This window comes from Poecile atricapillus, chromosome 14 (assembly GCF_030490865.1).
Source record: "Poecile atricapillus isolate bPoeAtr1 chromosome 14, bPoeAtr1.hap1, whole genome shotgun sequence".
In the NCBI taxonomy this organism is placed as follows: domain Eukaryota; kingdom Metazoa; phylum Chordata; class Aves; order Passeriformes; family Paridae; genus Poecile; species Poecile atricapillus.
This window is the reverse complement of record NC_081262.1, coordinates 12,278,722-12,303,847: the sequence shown is the minus strand read 5'-3', so window position 1 is coordinate 12,303,847 and position 25,126 is coordinate 12,278,722. Positions and strand designations below refer to the sequence as shown.

At 45.3% G+C, this 25,126-nt stretch overlaps 1 protein-coding gene across 3 annotated transcripts in view; it reads left to right on the top strand.

The window, feature by feature from the left end:
* The window catches only part of MAD1L1 (mitotic arrest deficient 1 like 1), a 346,214-nt gene that overhangs the window by 250,288 nt on the left and 70,800 nt on the right, over positions 1–25,126 (top strand). For all 3 annotated transcript variants that reach the window (XM_058849980.1, XM_058849981.1, XM_058849982.1), the window contains one exon: positions 5,654–5,844. In XM_058849980.1, coding sequence (XP_058705963.1) covers positions 5,654–5,844 — 191 coding nt within the window. The remainder of the gene's footprint in view (positions 1–5,653; positions 5,845–25,126) is intronic.

Genomic DNA, 25,126 nt, shown 5'->3' with positions numbered 1-25,126 from the left:
AAATTGAACAGCCATTGTGGTCTGTTGAATATAAAACTGTTTTTACCTTCAAGAAAAGTTATAATTCATGGCTGTAATGTCACAAATTTCAAGTTTTGCAGAGAGCAGTGTGAGGCTGCCAGACTGTAAGGTCGAGTAGGGGTGGTGTGGGGCTGTGTGGTCCCACTCCCCCAGGGCATAAAACACGCCTATAAAATCTAGCAAAGCGAATTTTATTTCTCAAAAGCAATGGTCGTAAACTTGCCTACATCAGAAAATGTTCAGCTCTTCTCCTATTAGCCTTTATTTAACACGATACAATTTATTTTTATGTTGTGCCCTTCACAGAATATCGCAGAACTCTTTTCAGACTTTGCTGTTCCTCATAAACTGAGGCTGGCAAAGAAAATTTCAGCTCGGGGTTTGAGCAGGGGAATGACTGGGAGGGTCCCAGAGAGAAAGATGGGAAGAACAGACCTGCAGTGGATGGATTAATTCAAACCAGTTTGGGGTGCAGGGGGGTGATTAAGGGGTGCCACTGCATGGCAGCAGCTCCTGCAGATGGAGGAGAATAAAGGTAATTGTGTCTTGATGGTTGGAACTGAGAAAAGTGTTTCCTCTTCCCATTATGGACCTTGTGTGAACAAGGTGGTTCTGGCATCCCTCTGTAAGCTGGAAAGAAAATTTAAGCCATCTCTTGTTTAAGTGAAGCAGGGATGGTGACAATGCAGTCCAGAGCACTGTTGGGTGGTGTCTGGTTTGAGGCACCCTGGCAGGGTCAGCAGGGACAGGAATTGATGTGTAAATTCTTTATCCTGTGTGTGTTGGAGTGAGTGACCCCCAAACATGTCACTGAGGGAAAGTAACCTTTAATGGAGAGTTAGGAAGGACTGCAGGCCTTTCTGAGAGAGATATATGTTAGCTGGGATTGCAGCTGAATTAATGCAGCTACATAGCTTGTGGCATCTTTGAGGACGGGCAGAACAAATTTGTATTTTCCTGGAAAAGAGTAGTGATACATTGAATTTCATGCCACTTTTGGCATGCTCAGAGTCACATTGTTTCCTCCTCTTTCCCTGCGGAAAAAGCTAAGCGTGAATTTGGTTTTCTTTGGTGTAGAGACTGCAATTGTTATTGATTGACCTGGCTGAACTTGGAGCAAGAGCCAGAGCTGTGGTATTTCCAGGCTGCTCTGAACAGTTTCAGATGTAAGGAGTCTCAAAGCAATGGAATAAAAAGCAGTGACATTTCCAATATGAGACCAAAAAAGCCCAACTCATATTTTATTTATTTATCCAAAATAGTTTGAATTATTCATTAAAGTCAGTGTAAGTGTGTGAAAATACAAGGTGTTTCAAGAAGGAGTATCATTAGGAGGAATTAATCATTTGGCAATATTAATTTTCTAACAGATTAATGATTTTTTATTTCAGTGACGATATTTTTTCCACATCAAGCTCTTCAGGACAGGCAACTTTTCGTACATATTCTCAGCCTGAATACAAAGGAGATGGGACAGTATTTCTATATATTTTCCTGTTCTCTCTGTTCTCTTATTTTTTTTTAATCAGGTCAGTTGTTACCCCCAACCAAGGCATGGTCTGCACAACCTCATGCTTATTTTCTCAGTTCTTATTTGTTTCATAAACTTGGAGATGCTTTGGCATCCCTGCTTTGGGATGAAGGGTGTTTTTGGTGTGATTTTCCCCATCCATGGCCTCTGCAACTTCTCTCACTTGTGCAGTGCAAGTGGAACAAAGTCAAATGCAGGAACTCAAACAGGTTCTCTAAATACAGAGATTCTAGTTTTCAAATGCTGTCTTTTAAAGATGTAATTAAATCTAATTCTCCAAACAATGGGAAAGATCTGAATGGATCAAGATGTTCAGTTTTCTGTAGGTTGTGGATAAAGGGGTGGACACATCAGTGCTGTCACTGGAGCCCAGCTCTGCCACTGCCCCTGACCCATCATCCCAAAAGGATCTCCCTCTGTTCCATGGCCTCTGTGGCTGTGCCTTAAACACTGTTCTGAAACAGCTGAGTTGCACTCTGTGCAAGTGATGACTTGTAAATCAGTTTTTCCTGACTGTGCTAGAAATTTGGCGGGAATTAGCGGAATTAGGTGAGGCTTAAGAATTAGCGTTTCCACAGCTTTGAATTCAGATGCAGAGCAAACAATGAGCTGCCTTTTAGCTGAACATCTTCACTTGATGGGGGATATATTAGAAAGATTAATTACTGTCCCCAAATCCATGCACATTCTGCTGTCCTGCTGGCTGGGTGCAGGGACTCTGTGGTGCCAGGTCTGTACTTGGACAGACCCATGGTGCAGAGAGGCTCCATAGGTACCCTAAAAATAGACGTTCTTTGCCATTTTAGACACCCCAAGGTGGCTGAGATGTTGGCCTGGGCTGGCTGGTATGACACAGAACCTGCAGAACTATGCTGGAAAGGTATGAATGATATCCTAGGACATCTTGAACAGCTTTGTCTCAGCAGTGGGATCCCATCTGACTTCTCTCAGGTCTCAGTTTACCTTCCTCTGAAGTTACTCTTCCGTGGATCCTGCTCATGGTGTGCTTTCTTGGTTGTGTCAGCAGATCCCTCAGTGGAAAGCTGGGGAGCAGTCCCAGTGCTGTGCTGTCCTGAGTTAAACCAGGAATAGCCCCGGTTGAATTTCCCAGAGGATAAACACTGCAGGAGAGAGGCACCAGCAGCTGTGGCTGAGCTGCTGAGGACTGCGGCTTAATTGGGCGTAAAGGAAGAGCAATCTCTGTTTTACAGTCAGGGTTCAATGGACCTTTCACTGGGGGCAGCTGCAAATCAGGCGTTCCTATCGTGTCCCTGTGCCTGCTTGGGCTTTTTCCTGCTCTGTCCCTAAGCTGGAGAATCCCTGTTGGGCAATTGCTGAGGGAGTCAGGAAGGGATGACAAGGCTTTGTCCCACCCCTGGAGCTGGCACATTCAGCTGCATCTCCATTAGCAGTTCCCGAGCTCAGCACCTTGTGCCAGTGGCTGACACAAGGCATCTCTGAGGAGCAGATGAGTTTTTCATGCAGATGAATTCCTCCAGCCAGGACACCAGCACTGCCGCAGGCTCTGGAAAGAGGGCCAGGAGGAGCAGCAGGGAGGCGACAAGGGCAGTCGGGGGTGAAGGCTCCCTGGTACTTCAGTTGCACTGGAAAGCCCCAGATTTCTTGCATGAAAGAGTGATTGTAGTCAAAGTTTTTCCTTTCTCACCCTGAGGGTAGTGGAGGGAAGCAGTTGCCATCACTCAGTTGCTCTTGCAGAGACAGAGGGTTGTTTAACTGGGCCAGCACTGTTGGGTGGGGGTGAGGATGCTCCTGGTGGCCCCTGGCAGGACCAAGTCCGAGAGACAAAACAGTGGAAAAGGCACTAACTCTTCACGAATAACGAAAGATGTTCAAGGAGTTAATGAATTAGGGTGCCATCCACCTCCAAGGTTATAAAAGTTGGGAAAGGCAACCTCTGAGATGCAGCAGGAAGAGGCAGATTTACTTTTCCAAGGCTAGGCTGCATTTATTAGGGAAAAAAATATTGCTATTGGACATGGGCAATATATTAAAGGCAGAGCTGTGTCTGACAGTGACGAAATGTTATTTACCACTGCAGTGTGGTCACTGAATTTTTACTTTCATATATAGGATTTTGTCCTTAACAGTTGCATAGCTGAATGAAAACTGAGAATATCCAGGTCAGAGCCACCCATTAACCTCCCAATTTCAGAGGATGATTACTTGATTAATCAAAGATCAGTCACAGCTGAGATGATGGGTAAAGGGTTGTAATAATCCAGAGAAGGGTTGAGTTAATTACACATTGATAAGTTGCTGTGAGTAGGAAGGTGGGTGGTCAGAAAAGAGCCTTTTTGAGCTCATGAGAAGGGACTGTGTGTAAAACACAACTCTTTGTGCCATTAAATGTGGTTTGGACATTCTCTACTTACTTTACATCCCCCTACAACTGGGAGGTTCCCTGAATAGCAGGTTTTTAATGAACCAACTGGTGATGTTCCCCATGACTGGTTTGCTCCCTTCATAAAGCAAGATGCAGCTGGGGGATGCCCAGAGTAAAGGCAATCACTGCTTGTGCATCACCACCAAAAGCTGCTCAGGAAGGTGGATCTGGGTTAGCTGAAGGTAAGGAGCTGGCCAGTGTTAACTCTCCTTGTGTGGATGCTCTCACTCAGAAATAAAGGGACAGGTTGTTCTCTTTAACCATTAAAGAGTTCCTGTCCTTGCCTGGGGATTAAACTGAGTTGGATTAAGGCCAAAGTACTTCTGAGCAGGGGCATCCTCAGTGGCATTTAAGGCATTTTAACTTAACACATTGAATTATCCTTTTGTTCCACCCACTGTGCCTAACCAAAGCAGTGCAGGAGTTGAGAGGTGACTGGCATTCTCCTGGTGTGCCTGCAGCTGCTCAGAGGTGAATGTTGCTGGTGAGTCCATGGCCTTGCAGTTTTCATCCTACATCCTCCCTGCACTGTGCCTGGGAGGCCAATGCAAACACTTCCCAGCAAGTACTCAAGCAAAAAAAAATTCCAGCTCACTTGGGAAGTGATAATGTTTTAGTATGGGCTCTATAAACCCTGCCAAAAACATTCCTCATATTCCAGCAGTCACCTTGCTGTGAAGTTCCTGCTGTCCTGCTGCTGGACCTGAACTAGCTAAACTAAAGACATTATGGGCTACAAATGCTGCAGTTATGTCTCTGATCACAGCACCAAGCCTTAAACTTCAGAATGACAAAGAGGTATTTGACTGGGGAAGTCTATTTGTTTGCTGTTAGAAAGAGTCTCAGGATTTTTCCTAACCCTGGACTGCAGTGTTGATAAAACAGGCTGACTTGGGAGACATCTCTAGTGTATATTAAAGTAAAGCCAATCTCTGTAATTAATGGGATGATAAATCGAGGTTTAATTACTCAGAAGGCACCTTGGGTGAAAGATTCATGGTAATTGCTGTGTATCCTCTTGAAGGATTCACAGCACTGGCAGCTCCCTTTGTAGCAATAAAACACAGGGTGAGTGGCAGGCAGTCTCCCAGGACCTCTCTGATAGGGACTAGTCCAGTTAAGGCAGTAAATGCAAAGAGGCAGAGGAGCTCTCCAGGCTTTTTATCACAATAAAAGCCCGTTCCCAAAACTTGAGGGATTCCTAAGCAGTGTGTCAATTTGAGATCGAAGCACCTACCTCAAATCTCCTCCATTGGAGGAGATTTCCCTTGCAGGCAGCTTCCTCCTGATGCAACCATAGGGAGGCGTATTTTGGACCATTTTCCCACTCTATTGCTTTGTGTAGAGGAGCACCCTTCTCTTGGGTTCTGTGTAAAAAACAAGTCCTGTGCATGTGGGGAAACGGATGCTATAGCTTTGGATTTTTGTAGTATGTTGTTAAAAGACTGGATGAGCAAAAGAAAAATCCATCCTACCAAGACATGTCTGTTTTCCTTACTCCCCAGTTTTTACTATCTTTTGGTCTGCTGGGGCCAGGAGGAGAGGCATCCAGCTTGCTTGTTTCTTTACTCTGCCTGCTTAATTCACTTTTTAATTAACCTTTTCAATTCACTCAGTTTGGCTAGCACCATAAATACAGCACAAGAGCTCTGTGCCGGTGACATATAAGAACGTACCCGTTTTCTTCCCTTACTCAGAGCTGAAGAAGCAAGTGGAAAGTGCAGAACTGAAGAACCAGCGCCTGAAAGAAGTTTTCCAGACCAAGATCCAGGAGTTCCGCAAGGTGTGCTACACACTCACGGGGTACCAGATCGACATCACCACGGAGAACCAGTACAGGCTCAGCTCCATCTATGCCGAGCACCAGGGGGACTGCCTGCTTTTCAAGGTAGGTCTGTGCACCCCTGGCTGCACTGCTTCTTTGGGTTCATGGTTTTCAACGTGTCAGGGTGTATTTGCTCTTTCTCAGTGATTAGACTGGAAAATCACTGCCCCCTGCTACGTGGCACAGTGTTCCTCGTGAGGGAAGTAAAGATCCTTTCTTCTGTTAAAAAGTAGGAGGTTTGACATCTGGTCTCCCACTTATATATCAAAGTCTGGAGTAAAGAGAAGAGACTATATATGCATAAAACCTCAGGCATCTGGCCTGGCACTTCACCTTTTTATATTATCAGTTATATGCCGCAGTAATAAAACCTTATGTAACCATCAAGGCTCATCATTACTTCACTATGAGATATATGTCCCTATGTCTTTTTACCATCCTCTAGCTTGTCTGCGTGTCATCATCTTGTCTTTATGTAAATTGGAATCCCTTTTGAGCAGCAGCTCATCCTGGTGTGTGTGAAGTGCCATTTATGTGAGCGGCACAGACGAGTAGCAATAACAGTCTGTCTTCTGTCTGTCAGGTGCTGTTAGTGGTCTGGCTGGGTGGGCTGTGAGGCTGTACCATGACAGAGGGGTTGTTTTTCTGCTGTGTTGCCTTCCAGATGAAACTGGAAGCATTAGAGAGCTGGGGTGTGACATTAGAAGTCACCAAGATGTTAAGTCCCGTCTTTATTTAGGTTGGTTCAAGTGCCAACAGCCCAAGTTTACAGGTCAGTAGGAAAACTTTCTTCTCTGTGGCAAACACAACAGCACTTAAAATTATACCTGCCTCCCACTGATCCTCCCTAGGGTAAATCTCCTTTATGAAGGGGTTTGGAGGTGTTCAGTACAGGAGGGAACTCTGTAGCAGAAAATGGGGAAGTTCTGTTTCTGCAGACCTACAGCTGTGTGCCACGTGTGGACGGCTGCAAGATTCTTTCTCTGCATAACAGGACAAATATTTTCCCATTCTGCAATTTTAGTGCCTCAGAAAAGAAAATAAAACAAATAAAACCCAACAAATAAAGCAAGTGAGGGTATGTATAAGACAGCACCTAGTAAAACTTTAGTAAAACTAGGAAAATATCCCCAAAACAGTCACATTGCTTGGCCTTAGGAGAGTTCTGGTTGACCTGGGGCACAGGGCAGTAAGAAAAGAAAGCCCAGGGAAGAGAATAATTCTGTTGGTTTTAAGGTGCTGCTATAGAATCCTGAAAACAGTTCTCTGTTGAGGTGGTGCAGTGCTGCTCTAACACCTCCAGAGAGCTGTGCTCACACCTGTAGTGTTAAACATTTAATGAATAAAACTTCAGCAGACTCCTGGAGGTGTCTGTTGGATGCCATGGCCGGACAGTACAAGTTGCAGTTTTTTCTTTACTACAGGAGAGATGGCATACTTGGAGAAAGTTAAGAAAATGTGAGAAAATTCTGTGTTGGCCACATGCATGAGAAATGTCAGCTCAGGAACTTGTCTTTAGTAGAAGGAAACTCTCCTTGGTGAAATGGCAATATAAATAATTTATATGCAGGAGAGGGGATACAAAAGTACAGATTTCTCTCTCTGCACATTTCTTAGAGCCAGGGATGGGTCATTTATTGATTCTTGGAATTCCTCAGCCTCTCTTATCTCACCACCTCTCTGGACAAGAGGAGCAGATTTGCTAATTACAACATGAACAAGAAAATTTCAGACTCTTTCTCCCTGTTCAATAAATCGCAGACAATTCCCACCGACTGCAGCTTTGAATAGTAGTAGAATATAAACAACAAATTATTTCCTTGCTGAGTCCAGGCAGCTGGTTCTCATGTATGTATGAAGGCTTGAATCCTGACTACAGCTTCTAGCAGGGTTGTGTGTTTATGCTGTAGAATTTCTGAGCCATAGCAGACTGTGGGTGTTTGTGTGCATTTCATTAACCCAGAGAGGTCACAAAGCATGGATGCTATTTGTATTTATTCTGTTCAAGCAGTTTATGGAACAGGGTCTATATAATTAAACCAGAGAAGTCCCTTGGCACTTTACAAGCTTCTGTAGTTCGGCTGTAAACTTTAAAAGCATATTTCAGTAGCACTGCTGGTGGCATTTAATTTTAAGTGAGGGATGCAATAGGAGCTCCTGTAATGTAACCCCTTCAAAGCTAAATGAAGATGAAAGATGTGCTTGGTTTTCCTGGCCAAGGTGTGCTGTTACTATAGTGGAGCTTATTATCTACCTGCTGTATGTGTCCAGGCAGTTTGCATTAATTGGGATTACAGCTCCTGTGAAAGGGTTAATCACAGTGCTGTGCTGGGAATGTCAATGACTGCATCTATAAATGAGCACTGAATTCCAATTAAACCATACCAGTATTTACTGGTGATCCCTATTGGTGCAACAGATGAGCTCATCAGCTTGAAGGATGTCCCAGTGATTTTCAGCCCCTCTGTGAGTGCGTGGGCAGAAAGGCACATCTCAGCCTTCAGGGCTCGCCCCCCTTTGTTTGCTCCTTTTTATTGTTTCAATTAAATGCTGTGGAAAGGCTGTTACAGATTCCTCACCAGGAGTTTAGATTCTGATGATTTTTTTTGTGGGCTGTAATGCATTGTAGCTCCTGGGGCACTTGACAGTTTTGTATTCCATTCCTGTTGCTGCTCCATTAGATGTGTCCAGCCGTGGCGCAGACGTTGTGCTCTGTGTGATGCTTCACTGGTGTGCCTAGACCAGCCCACTCATCAGATATCCAGGAGCTGCCTCAACTCCCTTTCTAACAAGCCATTAAAGATGCCTGTTCAAACAAACAAACATTGCTGGGGAGCCTCTGGATCAGCTTATCCAGCTCGGAATGAGGAGGGGCAGATCAGGCTGTCACTGCCTGGCCAGGTGTACATTGTGCTGTTTATCCTTGGCTCTGGCTTTGTCCTGAATGGGAGTAAGGAAATGAGGCCTTTAGAAAGGCAATGACAATTGTTTCAGACGAAGAAAGTCCTTCAGTAAACAGAAAGACTGGTCAAATTTGAAGAGGAGATGATTTGGAGACACTTGTACAAATGAACAAACAGTGGAAAGAAATTAAATCGAAGGCTTTTTTCTTTTTGTGTGCCCAAGGACATAGTCCCAGCCAAAGCATTTGAAGTCAATCAATTTAAAAGAAAAAGAGTAGAAATCCTTTTATTTGATAGACCCTATGACTTCAAGGAACTACTGAGAGCAGGAGGCCGCTGCATTTTCTGAAATGTTGAGATATCTTTGTGGACAAATAATAATATCTACTGTTACATTAAATATGTACATTTACCCTAAGTAGGGATATTCAGAACTCTCTGCTTGGAGGTGTAAAGGCAGCTCCTTACCACAGAGGTTAGGAAGAGACATTCCCCTTCATGCTGCTTGTTTTTTGGCTTGGGTATACAAATGATTTTGCTGCTTCTGTACTTGGCAACATTCAAGTCCATCCTCTGGAAATGGGAATAAAGACTTGAGTGAAGAAGAGGGAGCAGTCTGTTCTTGATTATTCTCAGTGCTTCAGATAAACTGTTTCCAGTGTTGCAGTGTGAATGTGGGGCTGGTCACTTTGAAAAGATCCTGGGCTAAACAGGTCATCAATCTGATCTTGTGAAATTGTCAATGTTTGCAACCTTTCTGGTGTCAGATTCCTCTGCTTAGAAAGGAGTGCTCAGATTTCTTGATAATTCATACCTAAATTATTTGGGTCTAAATTGGTTGGGAAGGAAGTTAAACCAGACAAACTCTTTCCAGTGTCACAGTGGTGTTATGTGTCTGAGCTCATAAATAATCCTGGCCACAAGGCTGCCTTTAGACAGATATTTTCTATATCCTCAGTGCTTAGTCTTGCAGAGCACAAAATTTTCTCTGATTCCAGGTCTCACCCATGTTGTTATTTTCTGTCAAAATTATCAAATGAAAGCCCAAATACCAGCAGTTGTTCATTGAAGAGCATCCCCAGGTTGATAAGCTGTATTCCTTGAGAGAGAGTACCCTAGATAACAGACAGCAAACAAAACAGAAGCATCTTGACATAGCTTGAGAATGTGGCCTGCTCCAGGGCTGGCACTTCTTGCTGCAAAATAAAACCTTTATTGGTGTCCTGTTGGATTGGTAATACAGCCATAAAATGAAGTAAAATTAACAGCTTTTCTACAACCTGATGAATTAAAAAGCTGTGCAGAGCTGGTGTGCCCACGCTGTCTTTGCACACCTCTTTAAGGAGTTAAATGCAGAATTAGTTTGCAGATCTGTAAGGGGAACTGTAACCACCAAACTTCAGGGCCACCTGAAAAGTGAACAATTGCCTCTGATGTAGATCACTGTGAGTGCAGAGGCTGAGCATAAGGGTGTAAAAAGGATATGGGATACTTCTTCCCATTGAATGGAAGAAGGGTGTGGTGGAAGGACAGACACCACCTTGAACTGTCCAGTCCTCCTTGCCCCATGGCTTGGGCACCTCACTGTCCTCTTCTGTATTGACCAGGAGTGTAAAACACAGCAGGGCAGCAGTGAGCACAAGATGCAAGAGTTTAATTCTCTTTTCTTCAGCAGGGAAGTGAGGCTGGATTGGACAAGAAAGAACTTGGAGGCTGTTTTTTAAACACAAAGTGATGCTGACAAACTGCTCGCTGAAAGGGGGAGGCAAAACTCATGTGGTTAAACGTGCAGAGAGAATCTGGTCTGCTGAGATTCCAGCACAGTCTGAGTGCCAGTCTGGCCAGGGAATGCTGGTAAATGATGTACAGCTCAGAAAAAGCAGGATGCTTAATGCAGGGATTACTTTTATTCTCCTGAGTGCTCTTGTTTCATCTTGAAGCTGACAGCACTGTTGAGAGCTGTGGTTCTTGAGTCCACATTCTTGGCATACCTGCAGTTTCAGTTATTCCTCCTCAAACCCAGCAGAGTGGCTTGGAGAAGCCTGTTCTAGCTGTTTGTTTCTTTTTGTATCTCTATCTTCTCCCCTCCTCTTCACCTTTGATGAGTCTGGAGGGGAGAAGGAAATGACAGTTTCGATGGAGAGCTATTCTTCCAGCAGCCCCTCACACTCTTGCACACACAATCAAAACCAACAATGGGCCTCATCGGTGGAGCAGGCCAGGCAGCAAGAGATTGATTAGGGACTGTAGGCCTCTCTTAACTCCTCATTCTTGCTAATTACAAGTTATTTAATTTTCATGTTTTGTTTTCAATTTGCTGGTATGGTTGTTGGAGGCTTGATTTCAGCTCAGCCCCAGGAGCTCCAGCCATCGCTGTGCGAGCGTGGTGCCTTCCTGCTGGATGATTGCTGGGATTCCTGGAAGGGTCAGCAAGCTCCCATCCTGGGCTGCACTAATCAGCAGCCTCTAAAAGGAGCTGCTGAGCAATCTATGGTGTTACAGCATCAAATCCTGTGTTTAAACTTCCCACACGTAATTTTCTTTCAGATATCGTAGCAGCTTGTTTTGTGTTAGGACCTAACTTTAATTCTTGCTGCTATCTTCCAATTGCTCTTCCTCATGCTTTTTTTCCTTCCTTACACAGTTTCTCTCTTACTGCATATGCTTCCCTGAACAACTGCCTATTCCCTAGTGCACATTAGGGCTTTTTCTTCTTTTGTTTTTAATGAAGCCAGTCATCTCAAGTACACTGGAAAAATCTAACACAAGGTTTTCCTTTTGACTGCAGAATTTCTGAGCAAAGGCCTGAAGAGGCTGGGCTGAAGCCTTCTTCTAACTGAACAAAGGGAATGTGCTTTGTCTTCCTCACCTGTACAAGGTGGATGATGCTCCTGCCAGTGTCACTGGACTGTTTGAGAATAAATGGATGGTGCTGGTGGGGAGCACAGAGCACCTTTGGGCTGGGGAATTCCCTCCCCTGTTACCTGCCAGGCTGGCTCAGTAACCATTTCCACTCTGCTGGCACCACTTGCTCCCCTTCCTGCCATGCCTGTGAGTCTGCCAAGGTAGACCCAGGCATGGAGGTAATTAGTATTGATGATATTGGGGCATTATTCCAGTGACAGAGTCTTTCCTGACTAGCAGGAGAATGGGATGGGTGAGGCTTTCTGAAAGCTCAGAGGTTTGTCTTGCTCATGGGTGCATCCTCTCTGTTGGAGTGACTGATGTGTTACCTGGTGAGGCAGATACAAAACCTGTCCCTTCACAAAAGCAGGCCTGCTTTGGGACAGGAAACACGAGGCTGGCTCTCAGATGCCATCTGAGCTTCAGGCTGGCTCTCTGCAATTCCGTTTGTTTTGCAGTCATCAGCTGCTGACCACCAAGTTGCTTTTGCACTTTCCCTTCCTTTTGCTCCTTCATTCCCCAAGGACACAGCAGTGCCACTGCAGCATTCCCAGGTTTCCCTCCCCACAGAACCCTCCTTGTGCTGGCACGAGCTCTGCCTCGCTGTCTGCACTTCCTTTGGCAAAGGAGGCTGCTGAGCAAAGGCAGCTTTCGAGTTATCCACACAAATTCTTCACCTGACTTCAGCCCCCATCACTGTCAGAACTGCTGATAGCCTCATCCAGGCTGTGACAGGCATCAGCCATCCCAGCTGAAAAGGACCTCACCATCTTTCCTGGGCTTCTGGTGGCCTTGGCAGCATTAGATTTACTGTTGGACTCAATGATCTTAAAGGTCTTTTCCAATTTAAACGATTCTGCAATAACAATAAGTAACAAAATTACTAGAATGCACCTATTTTTTAATAAGTTTGCAATTTATCTCCCGTCAAATCCCCTTCATTGAAACATCTCCTATTTAATGAAACAGGAGATGACAGCCTGTGCTTTCTGGGGTGAGTCACGTGCACCATCAACGAGCTCAGGTCACTGATAAGAATTTAATTAAACCAGAGCATCCAGGCTGGATGTGCACATCCAGGATGGATGTGGTAACGTGTGTGGCTCTGGAAGGACATGGGGTGGACACGGGGCAGGTCATGCCTGTGCCCCAAAGGGAGCCTGTGACTCCATCCTTGTGTCATGGGGCAGAGCTGGGCAGCCCTGCCCAGCACAGAGGAGGCAGAGCAGGTCCTGGCTGCCTTACCTGCTCTAATAAAACCCTCTCTCTCTTCTCTCCCCACCACCACGTCCCCAGCACCCTCGTGACTGCAGTTTGCTGAAGAAGAGTCGTTCTTGTGGCTGGCTGTGCCCGGTGTCCCTGTGGGAGGTCTCGGGAGAGGAGGATGTCTGTGTCTGCCTGCTGCTGTGTTTGAACAGCTTACAAAGGACTGTGTGGGCTGGCAGCAATGTGTTTACGCAATGGGAGACGAAGACAGTGTTAAAAAAGGGGATAAAGCAGAGGGAACATAAGCAAAACCCCTCCTGGATTCCTGTTCCCATCTCTGCCACTAAATCGCCACGTGGCTCTAGGTCAGTCAGCCTCCTGGTTTTGTCTGAACCTCTCACCTGGTTGCAGGATATTACAATCTGTGGATTCACAGGGGTTTGGGAAGCTTTTCAAAATGTCCTGTGTTGGGGAAGCTGCATGTGGATGGGTTGGAGATGTAACCAGGGCAGACAGGTTTTTCTTGCACAGTAATGGATGCAGGAAATTGTCCCTCAGGCACATGGTGCATCCTGAGGGGCCTGGGGGCACTACGGGTTCTCTTTTCCTTTTCTGTGGGTGCCCACCACCGCCAGCTGGCATTAGATATCTTCAAAAATGTTTATTTATTTATTTAATTGAGTCTCTGGTAGTTTGAAAAGATGTTCTACTTAGAGGTTGTGTGATCAGCACTCTTTAAGGAGAAGGCAGTGCCTTGGAGCCTGGGCGATGGGGGAATACCAAGCCTCGCTGCAGCACACATGAAACGGGTGTTTTGCAAAGCAGCTTTTGATGCACGCTTGTTACTGTCCCTGGCTGCTCTCTTGTGATTTTGCAGAACATGCAGAGCCGTGTCAGCAAGCCACAACTCGCTGGTCGCTGGCATATGGTTCTGTTCAAAGCTGCACATGAAAAGGAGCAGAAATTGCAGGAGGATTTTATCCTCTTGTGGGGGAAAAGCCTGGAGTTTCTGCTACCCTGCATCTCAGCCATCTTCCCTGGCTGCTCCACAGTCTCTGCTGTTGTCCTTGGACACGAGGATGGGACAGGTCAGCTCCTGTGCCTTGGGTGTGTTCTGTGCCTCTGTGCAGGTGTTGCTCCAAGGCAGCACGTTCAGCCAGAGCAAGACTGTCACAGCATCATCTTCTGTGCCATCCCTGTGTGACACATGGTGTCAGGGACTTCAGCAATCCCTGTGGGCCTTTCCTCCACTTGTGATTCCCCATGAACACCCAAAAGCCTCTCTTCAGCGGGCTGTGAGGACTGGTTGGTGTTGCAGGGGGCATGCAGTGACAGCCTTGCCCAGGGACTTCAAGATGGCTTTTGTACCACTCCTTCACCTTTTCCCTGTGTGTTCCAGGAGCAGGTTTGTGAGAAGTCCTCTAGGAAAAGCAGTTAGTTCCAGGAAACAGCTCTGAGGTGCAGCTGGTAACATCCAGCAAAGCACCCAGCAGCATGTGAATGTTCAGGTCATGGCAGCACAGCTCAGCCTGCACAAAGGCACCAGTGGGAGTGGGTGGCAGTCTCTGCCTCTTCTGTCTTCAGTAAGCAGCATGTTGTGTAAATACAAATATAATTAGGGCTTATCTCTTCTTTTGGGAGTTACAGCTACTACTTGTGCTTGGCTGGGGCAGAAGATTTTCTGACCTTCAGGGAGGGAAGAGGTTGTTGGTTTGTGTGCATAAAAATTGTCCACAGGTATGGAAACACGGCAAAAGATTCCCATGCTGGTGTGGCCCTGGAATATCTATTGCCTCCATCTGAAAGTGTGTCTGGCCTAATAAAGGTCTTCTCCTTTATTTTTTGTGAATATAAATGCCTGTGTTGTGCCTTTGTGTAGCATTTCAGTTGAAAGAGTTCAGCCTAAATTCAGTTTGGGTGATGAGGTGGTTGTCTCTTTGTCACCACGTTTGGCAGGTGAGGGGGAAGGATGGAGTGAGGGACTAGTGAGAAGCAGAGAATGGGGTGTCATGGTCACAGGTCCCCTTTGGCAGCCAAAGGGATGTCACACTCATCAGGAGTGAGACAGGAGCCAGCATCTCACAGCCATACAATTCCTCTCTCATCCTTGTATTTCTTCCACACTTCACAGCCTAAAAGCTCAATTCTTACATGGTTCTTAACCATGAAGTTGGCACAGCATAAACCAGTTAATGTGCTTTCTCTCAAACTGGCTTGCCAGCTTAAGATAAGAGCTTTGTAGGCAGCTCTCCTTCATGGGATCCCAGTCTGGACCGTGCTTGGGCTTTCCCCAAGACCCTCACCTAAACAGTTATTTATTTTTATGAAACCACTTGTAGAAAAGCAAAAATAAGAACTACTGTGAGTGTACCTTCTACTTTGCTCCGAGACATCCTACCACTGTTTGGGGGCAGTTACTGCTGGAGAGGGTTGGAAGCACATCAGGCATGGAGTTGTGGCATTTCCTGAGAGTTTGATGCACTTTGCAGCATTGGAGAGTCTTCAGCACAATGTGCCACGAGGGCTCTCCAGGTCACAACACGTCCCATCAGTGCTGCAGTGTCAATCCATTAATATTGCTGTGTCCATGGAGCAGTGGCAGAATGCAGCAGTGACCTGAAAATCCTCCTGGAGAGCTCTGTGCAAGGACTGACTGCTGGGATTCTGGTGGGTTTCTACCTGACACTATAGAGCAATAGTGCTTGCACCTCAGCTCTTCACCTTCTGTATACTTTAGGAATTAATACTTCACATGGATGCAGCTCTAATAATTTAATATTAAGGATAATATTAAGGATTTGATAATGTATCAGCTATCTTTCTTCACATTCATGGAAATGGTAGAGGAACATCTCTAATTTGCTTCAAATAGGCAAGTCCCTGAACCATTGTAACTCCACACAAAAACCATTCCAGCTGCCCCATGTGAGTGTTAGTGCTATGAGCAGGTAACTTAGAGCTGCTTTAGGCCTTTGTATCTAATGTCTTTTCTATTTTGCCAATTGCATGAGAATGTCCTTTGAGGAAGAAGTTCCGAAAAGTATTTTATATCAAATCTTTCTTATAAGGATTTGTAGCTAAATCACATTGTGGGGGAAGCAGGGAATTTGAGAGCTGAGGATGACCTCCAGCTTTGGTAGCTCCCAAGATTATCTTTTGATGGCATCTTTTGCTTCCAGAAGAAAACAAACCAGTCTGCCTGTATCTTGGAGGGAATGTATCAAACTGAGGCTTGAAAATTTTAATTTGTCCCTAATCTGTTTCAGCTAAAGCAGGTAGCTGATAACAGCAGCTCCATCTCAGCTGTGTTCTGGGGAGCTGCCATAAATTTAAACCTTTAAGCGAAGGGTTTGTCTGTCTTAATGGAAGGCTCTGGGGAGTGTTCCATGTGCTGGCTGTCACTTTGCATTTCCAGGACGTATCCAACCCTGGAGAGGGAGCTGTCTGCAGATGATTTTTCTCTGAAGTCGAGAGTGGAGAGCAGCACAAGGTGGGGTTTATAATTGTGTCGGTGCCTTTGGTGCCTGCCACGTGTGGCTATGATGAATCTGCAGCAAGGCTTGCCATCAGCTGTCAGTTTGCTGGTCCCCCTGCAGCCTCCTGTGTGGTGGGTGTTGAAAAGGCCCAGCTGACAGTTTCAGGGAGGCCCAGAGGTTGTGGACACACGTGTAAACAGCTGTCTCTTGCTGTGCTGCTCAGGGGGTGTCAGACATCTGTGCATGTCTCTGTCAGGCAGGAATCTCACCGCGTTGTCCTGGAGAAGCACAGGAGTTGTCCTTGGCTTTTTGGCAGTCACTGCAGCCTAAAGTTGTTTTTTTTTTCATATAATTCCATTAGAGTGATGACAGTTTCAAGTTGGAACAGAAAAAGACCTGATGAAAGGACCACACTGTAAGTAGGGAAGATAGACAGAGTGGAAGCAGTAACTAGCAAGGTAATAGACGGTGATGGATCTATAATCTCTGAGGCTGCTGTGTGCAGTAAATTCCTAAATAGTGTCCTTTCAGCCCTAACCTATTTATTTGCAAAGTGCTAAATTTAATTTTCCTTAGTCTGCAGGAAAGCAGCATCCCAGGAATAAACCTTTAGCCCAGCCAAGAAGCTGTGCCAAAGTGCTTGTTCCAGCATTTCCATTTCCTCTTCGCTCTGCGCAGAGCGTCGGGGCTGTGCCCCCAGCGCATCGACGCTCGAGTTGGGATGGATCCTGCTCAGGAGCCTCTTCAGAAGGGAAAATTTAATAGCTGCAGGTTCAGTAAAACCACCTGGACTCTTAAGAGCAAGATGAATGAACCTGTCCTGAGGTGGGAAGGCTGGCACATGAAAGCTTGTGAGGGAGCTCATCCTGCATGTCCTGACACTCTGTCTGCCCTGTAGATACAGGGCTGAGTGCTAAAGGCTCAGCTCAGAATAACTTCAAGAGTTGAACAGCACAAAAAAGCCCACATATTCAGAAACCTCCACAAAGCTGCATCTTGAGGAAGAAAAGCAGCGAGTTTTCCAAGCAGCCAATGCTCTGCGCATTCACCCGGCAAAGTTTCAGCAAATGTGATGAAAAATAGGTTTCTGTGCATTGCTTTTTGTTCCTGGTAGCACTGTGAGGGTGATACACACAGCATGTGTTCTTCTGGAGCTACCAAAGACGTTTGGTTTTCCCCCCCCAAAATTCTCAATTCAGCAGAGTTACAGAAACTTTGATAAAATATTCCAGGAGCAGCTGCACAGCGTCTGAATCCAGGAGTTGGCTTTGAGTCAGCGCTCAGTGTTCCTTCAGTTCTCATGACCCCAGTGAAGTGCAATGTGGGCTGTCACTAATCCTGTTGCTTCAGAGAAAATCAGATCTCAGCTTCACAGCTTTGCTACTTTCCTGCCCATGGAGGATTTTGGCAGAGCTCCCCGCTCCTCTTTGTCCATTTCTTTTCCCCATGGTGGCAGCACAAGCAGTGCTGCTTTGGCTGGTGGGGAATGTCCTGCCAGTGCTGCCCTGAGATTGCACCATATTCCCAAGATGTTGCTTCCCAAGGAGCTGTCTTTATTCCACTGAGTAAAAATCCAAGTAAGCCTTGAAGCAAAATGCCATTGAAAAGGCAAGGGGGGTTTTTGTGTATATTTGTTCTATTTTGCTATTTTTTAGCACCTTAGGAATGAAACTGGAATGTGTAAGTTTAAATCCAGTCCTTCCCTGTCCTTCTGTAGTCTCAGTCTGGAGAAGGTTCTGAGCTTCTCTGCTCCCTGTGCTGCTCAGAGCTCTGACATCCCTCTCACATTTATTTTAAAATAAATAAAAATAACAGTGCTGGGAGTTGAGGGTGGAGAATTATGCAGGTCTTTTGCCCACTTTTTGCTTTGACATGGAGCTGGTGGGAAGGGTAGCTCTGCTGCAGGCTGGGAAAGGACCTTCCTTGAGCTGATACTGAATTTGTTGTGGGAGTTTCTGTTTTTCTGGAATGAGGTGAAATTGCCATCCAGGGGCGGGTGCTGTGTCACCTGCCCTTTCCTCACCAGTTAACAGGTTCCTTGAGTCTTGCTCTTTCTGCTGATGGCGTGGGTACAGATGAGAAAATAGATATTTTTTGTGAGTTGAGATGATGTCTTTCTCTGAGAGCCTTTCTCTGCTATTCTTTCATTTTAAGCACAGTGTCACAGAAAATTTCACTAGCCACACTAAAAGCCTGTCAGTGAGTGATAGATGTACAGCATTGATTAATATTTACATTATTTGGAGATCTTCCCTTACCCAAGGGGTCATGTGGAAAGCCATGGGTACTTGAGCTTTGGAAGAACCTGGGGAAGAACTCTCTGCAGTGAATACAGAATTGGTAGGGGATTCGACTGAAATGGCTTCTCCACAAAACCAGAACTTAGTCAACTTAAAACCACATTTTCCTACCATATTTTCCCCCTTGAGCCAGGTCTACAGGGAAGCTTCTCATGCAGAGGGTAAGTGGGCAGCACCCCAAAGGCCTTCAGTCTGCAAAGGGGCATCTCCAGCTTGCCTGAGCTGCTTTCATTACTCAGAGACTGAAATTTTAATCATTGAATTAATTTTTCAGAAACCGAAGTGCAAATCTGTACCCCCAGTGGCATTAATAATGAATGCAGGGAAGAGAGACATTAGGAAAAGGAAGGGATAGGAAATTTGGGGTTGAGAAAGGAATGATTTTTGGGGGGTTATTAATTTGAGGAGATAATGTATGGGTTGTATTTCTTTCTCCCTGGGCCTTTCTCCTTTCTTGCCCATGCTGTGTCCAACAGAGTCTGCTTCATTTCTGTCCAAAGCATTTTTCCAGTATTTTTCCTTCCTGCTTCTCTTTCACCTGGATTTTCTTTTCTGGGGTAGATTGCCAAGTTTGCACACACAGGGTCCCACTCCTCATCTCCAGGGCAGCCCCTGAAGCTTTGGGGGGCTCTGGTCACATCATGAGGAGAGAAGGAGCTGGGGCTCACCTGCTCCTCAGGTTTAAAGAAGACAAAGTCTGAACTGCAGCCAAGATGCCAGAGCTTTCTGCTTCGCTCTTGGCTCCTTCCTTCCTCTCTCAAAGAGCACACGGGATTTTTTTCCCCTCGTAATTAAAAGTATTATATACCAGAAGATTAATTAGAAATGAAAGTGATTTTTTTTTCCCCTCCCTTTTTCTGCCAGTGGAAAAGGCCTGTGCCAGGCAACTGCCAGAGGGAGCTGGGATTTCTCCCTTTAATGGATTCCAGGCAATTTGCCTCTGGACAGCTATCTTATAAATAATGAATGTTTGCACAGATTCTCCCAATTCTCTGTCAGTGCAGGTGGTCTTCACTTCCACCATCCCAAACAGCTCTGGAAACCACAGGGTGCTCCCAGACTTGGTTACCACACCAAAGGGGCAATTCCTCACAATTCCCCTCCCTCTTCCTTGCAGGCATCACACAGACCCCCTATGGTTATGGATTTGTATCTTTATTTATCTGAAATCCCATCGAGCCATCACACCCATGCTCTGCCATTCCTCCTCTGTCACAGCAAAACCTCCAGCAGTGGATGGGCACACTTCTCCTTGTGCTCTGGTGGGCTGACATTCCCAAAAGCCTGTAGGAATGTTGCCAGCAGACAAGATTCCAGCCCAGGAGCACATTGCACAATTGCAGGGCATTTTCAAAGCCTTTGTGCTCCCTTTCCAAGGCTCTCACAGTAAAAGGATGATTCTTTGAATTGTTGTAGTAATCTTTAGAAATGAGGATTTGGTTCAATGGGTGTCCACAGAGACTGGCCTAGAGGAGAAATCCTCTCCCAGAGGGAAAGCTATTCTTGAGTTAAAAGCACCCAAGAGTGTTTTATGCAGAGCAGGGGCTTTAAAGTGGCCCTGGTGGTGCAGGGATGAATTCCAGCCCCGAGGACAACACAGCCTGAGGGTTTCTCTTCTTACAGTGCCACTTGCCCTGTTTATTCCCTTTCCATTCAAATGGAGGTAGTGACTGCAGGCAGATGAAGGTGAAGGTCCCCAGCTGCAGAAAGCTCCTGTGGTCAGCAGCCACCTGCTTCAGAGGAAGGCTGGGGATTGCTCCAAGAACCTTTTCTGTGGCTCTAAATACAGCAGCTAATGACACCTTCCTCTCAGCGGGAAGAAAACAGAATTACTAAACTTGCAATTTGGCACAGTGGGAGTGTGAGTTTGTCCTGCCAGTTTCTTGTTGCTATATATTTCCAAGACTTTTTTTATTTTTTTTTTGTATTATGTTTTTTTTCTTCTCTGAGGCAGGTGGAATCTACATCAAGGGGTTCACTTTAAGGACTCAAATTATGCATATGGAAGGCACAGCCCCAAAAGGAAAAGCCTGATGGCTGCTTGTAAGTCATCCAGCATAAAAAGGAGAATGTGCATGTTGCCTGGGAAATGCCACATGTCTTGGCCTTATGAGTAATGTGTGGTGATGTCCCATTAGGAGCCACATTCCCAGTTTGGTGTTGAAGGAGAGATATATATTTCCATATAATTTAAATCATTTTGACTTATGATTTAGATTTGTGCTCGGCAGGCTGCACAGAGGTTCCAGGAGAACACTGCTTGAGATGGCTTTGGGGGCAAAAGAAAGAAGACAACTGCAGGCAAGGTTAGAAATAAGTGAACATTTCCAGTTGAGCAAGTTTTACAGTCATGCACTGTGGTAATTGAAGGTTTGCTGTTAAATGCTACAAATATTTGCTGGAGAAGAAAACCTGGCCCCAGTTTGAGATTGCTGCAGTGTGAGGTGGGAGAGCTCTTAGGGCAAGAGGTGCTGTTTGTAAAGAAATTCAGGGAGCAATAATGATAGGTTAGCAAGGCCCAGTTCTTTTGGGAGTTTTGTAGAGAAGCCCATCATCTCCAGGGGTTGTGGAGGTTCATCCTGAAGGTGCATGAAAATCCAGATTAATTTCTCCAGCAGTTTCTGGAATGGACCTGTCGAGCTGAGCTTGTCCTGGAGCTGTTTGGGGATTGTGGGGTAAAACAAATGAATACTGTGGAGGTAAAACTCTGCTTTTCTAGTTCCTCTTCTACACCTCTGGATGCTTTTTGCCAAGTCTGTTTGAGCTGGGGGACAGACAACAATCACCAGCTCAGACTGAGTGAGAAGTGCTCAAAGCTTATTTCTGCAGCCAGCCCTGGAGCACTTGGAGGAAGCCTGATTTCTGGAGCAGGGACTTGCTTTAATGTTCTTATCAACTGTTTTGCAGTCTTTGTTAAAGGAGGTCAAGGCTCATTCCCCTGGGTGGGGACTTCTTGAGCACAGTACTTATTATTAGGGCAGTACCATATCTTGTAATTAGGGATGTAATTCCCATCTCTGTAGAGAGCCAGCCTGTAGCCTGGGTACCATTTAAGAGTTTCATGAGATGAATTAAGAGAGGATGGACTGAGGAATACAATGAATTTCAGCAGAGATCACTCGCCTGAAGTCCTGCAGGTGTTTCAGACGAGATATGAAAAGTAAATACCTCCCCTCATCTTCCTTCCCTTTCTATTTTATAGAAGGCAAGGAGAATGGCATTGTTTTGGGGCCATGCAGTAGTGACCTTCTGCCAACTTGCAGCCTGGTTGTTTGAAAGGTTACATCATTCCCTAGTCCCTGCTGGAGCAGCTGGAAGAACCTCAATTTCTTTTTCTGTCTGGCACTAAAGAATTTTACCTGCAAAGGACCTGTGTCTTAGAAAATTGCTGTTGCAGAACATCTGAAGAGTCAGATTTGGCAGGCTTTAAAGTATGATGTAAGAGATTCTTACTTAATTTAGCATTTTGTTAACTTGACTTTTTTTTCCTCCTTACCTACATGGATAGCAGCACTTGTGTTGTTCTGCAGGGAGTTCTACAGTTTATATACCTTGTATAAAATAATTTACATAAGTACAGAATAAATCAATCAAACTTGGAGGAAAAAAAAAGGAAAGCAATCAACTTTGGGCTTGAAATAAGGAGTAGGTGAAAGGCTGAAAGAAAAGAAGGACAAAGAAGATTAATTGTGAAGAAAAATAGAAACAAAATTGTGTGCAGCAGTAAGACAGAAAAAGCCAGGGAAGGCCAGACATACAAGTTAATGCAATGTATTTTCCCCTGCAATTATATTCATTTGATGTAGATTTGTGCCAGGCACTTTACAGCAGTGTTAATGAGATGAAGGAAGAGCTGATATCCACAGCAGTTTCAAAGATAGGACTTGGAGCTGTTCTCGGTGGGCATGGCTATATTTAGCATCACAGCACACTGGATATAGGATGCCATTACAGTCTTACACGAAGGCTTCTGATGGAAGATCTCAAAGCACATTGCATCAGTTCCTATACAGTATTTCCCAAATTCTATATCCCAAAATGTTGAGAGCTGCAGTTGCCAGTTGTTGCTGTGTCTGTGTTCATGTTTTTGTACAGCAGGTGCCAACATGGAATTTCAGTCAGATGTCCACTAATGATTCTAGTCTTGCCATCTTTGTGGAATTCTTGTTCTTCAGCTGACTTCAGGAAAGGGTTTTACTACCATGGGGTTATGTTCAGATGTGAGGATCTCCACAGTGTCTCAGGGGAAGGAAACACTAATTCCTCTCTGGAATGAAGCATGGTTCCTCTGCAAATCTTCATTTGCCTTCCTTGCTTTCACACATCATCCTCCAGAGGGATGAGAGCTCGTTGCCCTCAGCCCCCCCATAATCCTGTTAATAACCTCACTCTAATGATGCACAGAGTGCTGAGGAGTCATGTACTGCACTTGAGATTTTTCTGCAGTGCAACTTGCACCCTTCATCCTGAAAAATAACAGTGCAGATTTTACTGGGAAAAGGGAAAAGAAGAGGAATATTCCCAGGGCTAAGCGAAAATTTACCTTCCCTTATGTATGGTTCAAAAAGGTGTAAAGCTCCTGTGCTCATAGACAGTTATGTTAGCAACAGGTAGGAAAAATGCTCTGGAATTATTCACACAGGCTCCTGGCAGGAGCTGAGAGTTCTGTGCGTTATCCACCAGGGCAGAGATGAGGTGAACAATAGGGGTTTAGTTTAGGGGATGTTTTCCCTGCCTTCAGCAGCTCTCTCCAGCTCCCATCTCTGTTCCCTGATTGCAGTGTAATCTCGCTCATTACTCTGTGAGCGTAACCTCCTCTCTGCGCTTCAGCAGCGAAGAACCAGCAGCCAATTTGTGTCCAGAATTAAGGTTGTGACCCTCTCCACTTCCCTCTGCACTAGGCAGCTGTGGAAGGAGGTACAAAAAGGCTCTCTACTAATTGTTAGAAAAGAAGAATTTCGGACCCTGAATTGTTTGCTGAGATTTTCTGTAGTTTATTTTCCTCTGTGCAGCAACAGTTCTCAACAAAAGCGGAGGATTGATTGCTCCTGGAGTTTATTGTGCCTGCTTTTAAAGGAGGTTGAAAGGGGTGTCAGACAGGAGATAGCTGGCCACTCTCACGATGGCAGTGTCCTCAGTGCACCCCAGCTGCTCTTGGGGAAGCAACCATCACACCTAGAGCTGTGTGTGACACTGCCTTTGCTCTGCTGCTGATGCTTCAGGTGAGTTGTTTGCTGGGGAAGGCAAAACTGTAGATTTCTTTTTGGAAAGAAGGATGGGATTATTCTCCCAGCTGAATAAAGCTGCAAGTTTGGGGCACAATTGACCCATTTGCACTCACAAATGTACAACAGCTTTGTAGGTGGTAATGACTTCTGTCAAATTCTTTTATTTGTCACTTTGAACTATCAGATTATAGAAGAAGCACAAAGACTCCTTGTTGGTAGAAAGATGGCTTGAAGTTGCTGAATCATTACAAGCATCTTAATGCAGAAACAACTCATCTTTTCATCCAGTGCTAGCTTTGGGCTCTGCTTTCCCTCAGGACCTGGATGTTGTAGAGAACAAGAAAATTAGTGCTAAAAAGATTATTTGGCTGTATGTGAAGTGATCCTCCATGCTCCCCACATTTCAGAAGGCTGCTGCTTGCTGTGCTGAAATGTTGCAGTATGGACAACACAGGTAAGATCTGGAGGAGCACCCAAGATGCCCACAAGGACACAGAGGGCACTTCCTGTTGCTTGACATCTACTAGAATATGTTGTATGTAGTATTCAGAACCATGGGTAATTACATTTTGCAATGAAATCTGTGAACATCTGTTCTTCTCCCTTTCTGTGCCAAGTCCCAACCTCTGGGAATCATGTTGTCTCCACAACAGTTAGATAGCACATTTGCCCCCTAAACTAAGTAGAGGTTGAGAGGCAGGAGAAGAAATCTCTCAGGAAAAGCATTTTTTTCTTTTAAAACTTCCAGCAGCAGCTGTGCAGGGAAGAGAAGAGAGAGGGAGATGTGGTGGCAAGAGCAGGAAGCTGAGATCCACTGTGGTGCCCACACTGAGCAATGCCCAGTGATGAATGATATTCATGAATTAGCAGCTTCGTTGGAGTTGGGTGTATGCCTGGCTTGGAGGTGCATAACTGAGTGCTTCAAAAAAAAAAAAAAAAAAAAAAAGTTTTTCATGCCTTCTGTTTTAGCAGAAGTTTGGAAGTCTGGTGGAATCCTCTGCTGTAAATATTTATCTTCTAGCTCCCTTTGCACCCCCCCTCATTGGGAAAGCTCTTGGGTGATGGCAGAGGTCCCACAGTAACTGCAGCTTCTCTTAGCAATGACAGTGGCACAGTAGTGATGGCTGGCATGTTGCAGGGAAGAAGAAGGATGTTCTCCATCTAGGCTAGACTTGCAAAGAGTAAATTGGAGCGAAAATAGATTAAATCTTTCCATAGTTCAATGGCAAAAGTAAATCACCCATCATTTGCCTTGCCTCTCCCAGATGCATTAAAATGGGAAATGCTCCATCTCCAAACCCTTCATTTCTTGACAAGCTTTATTCACT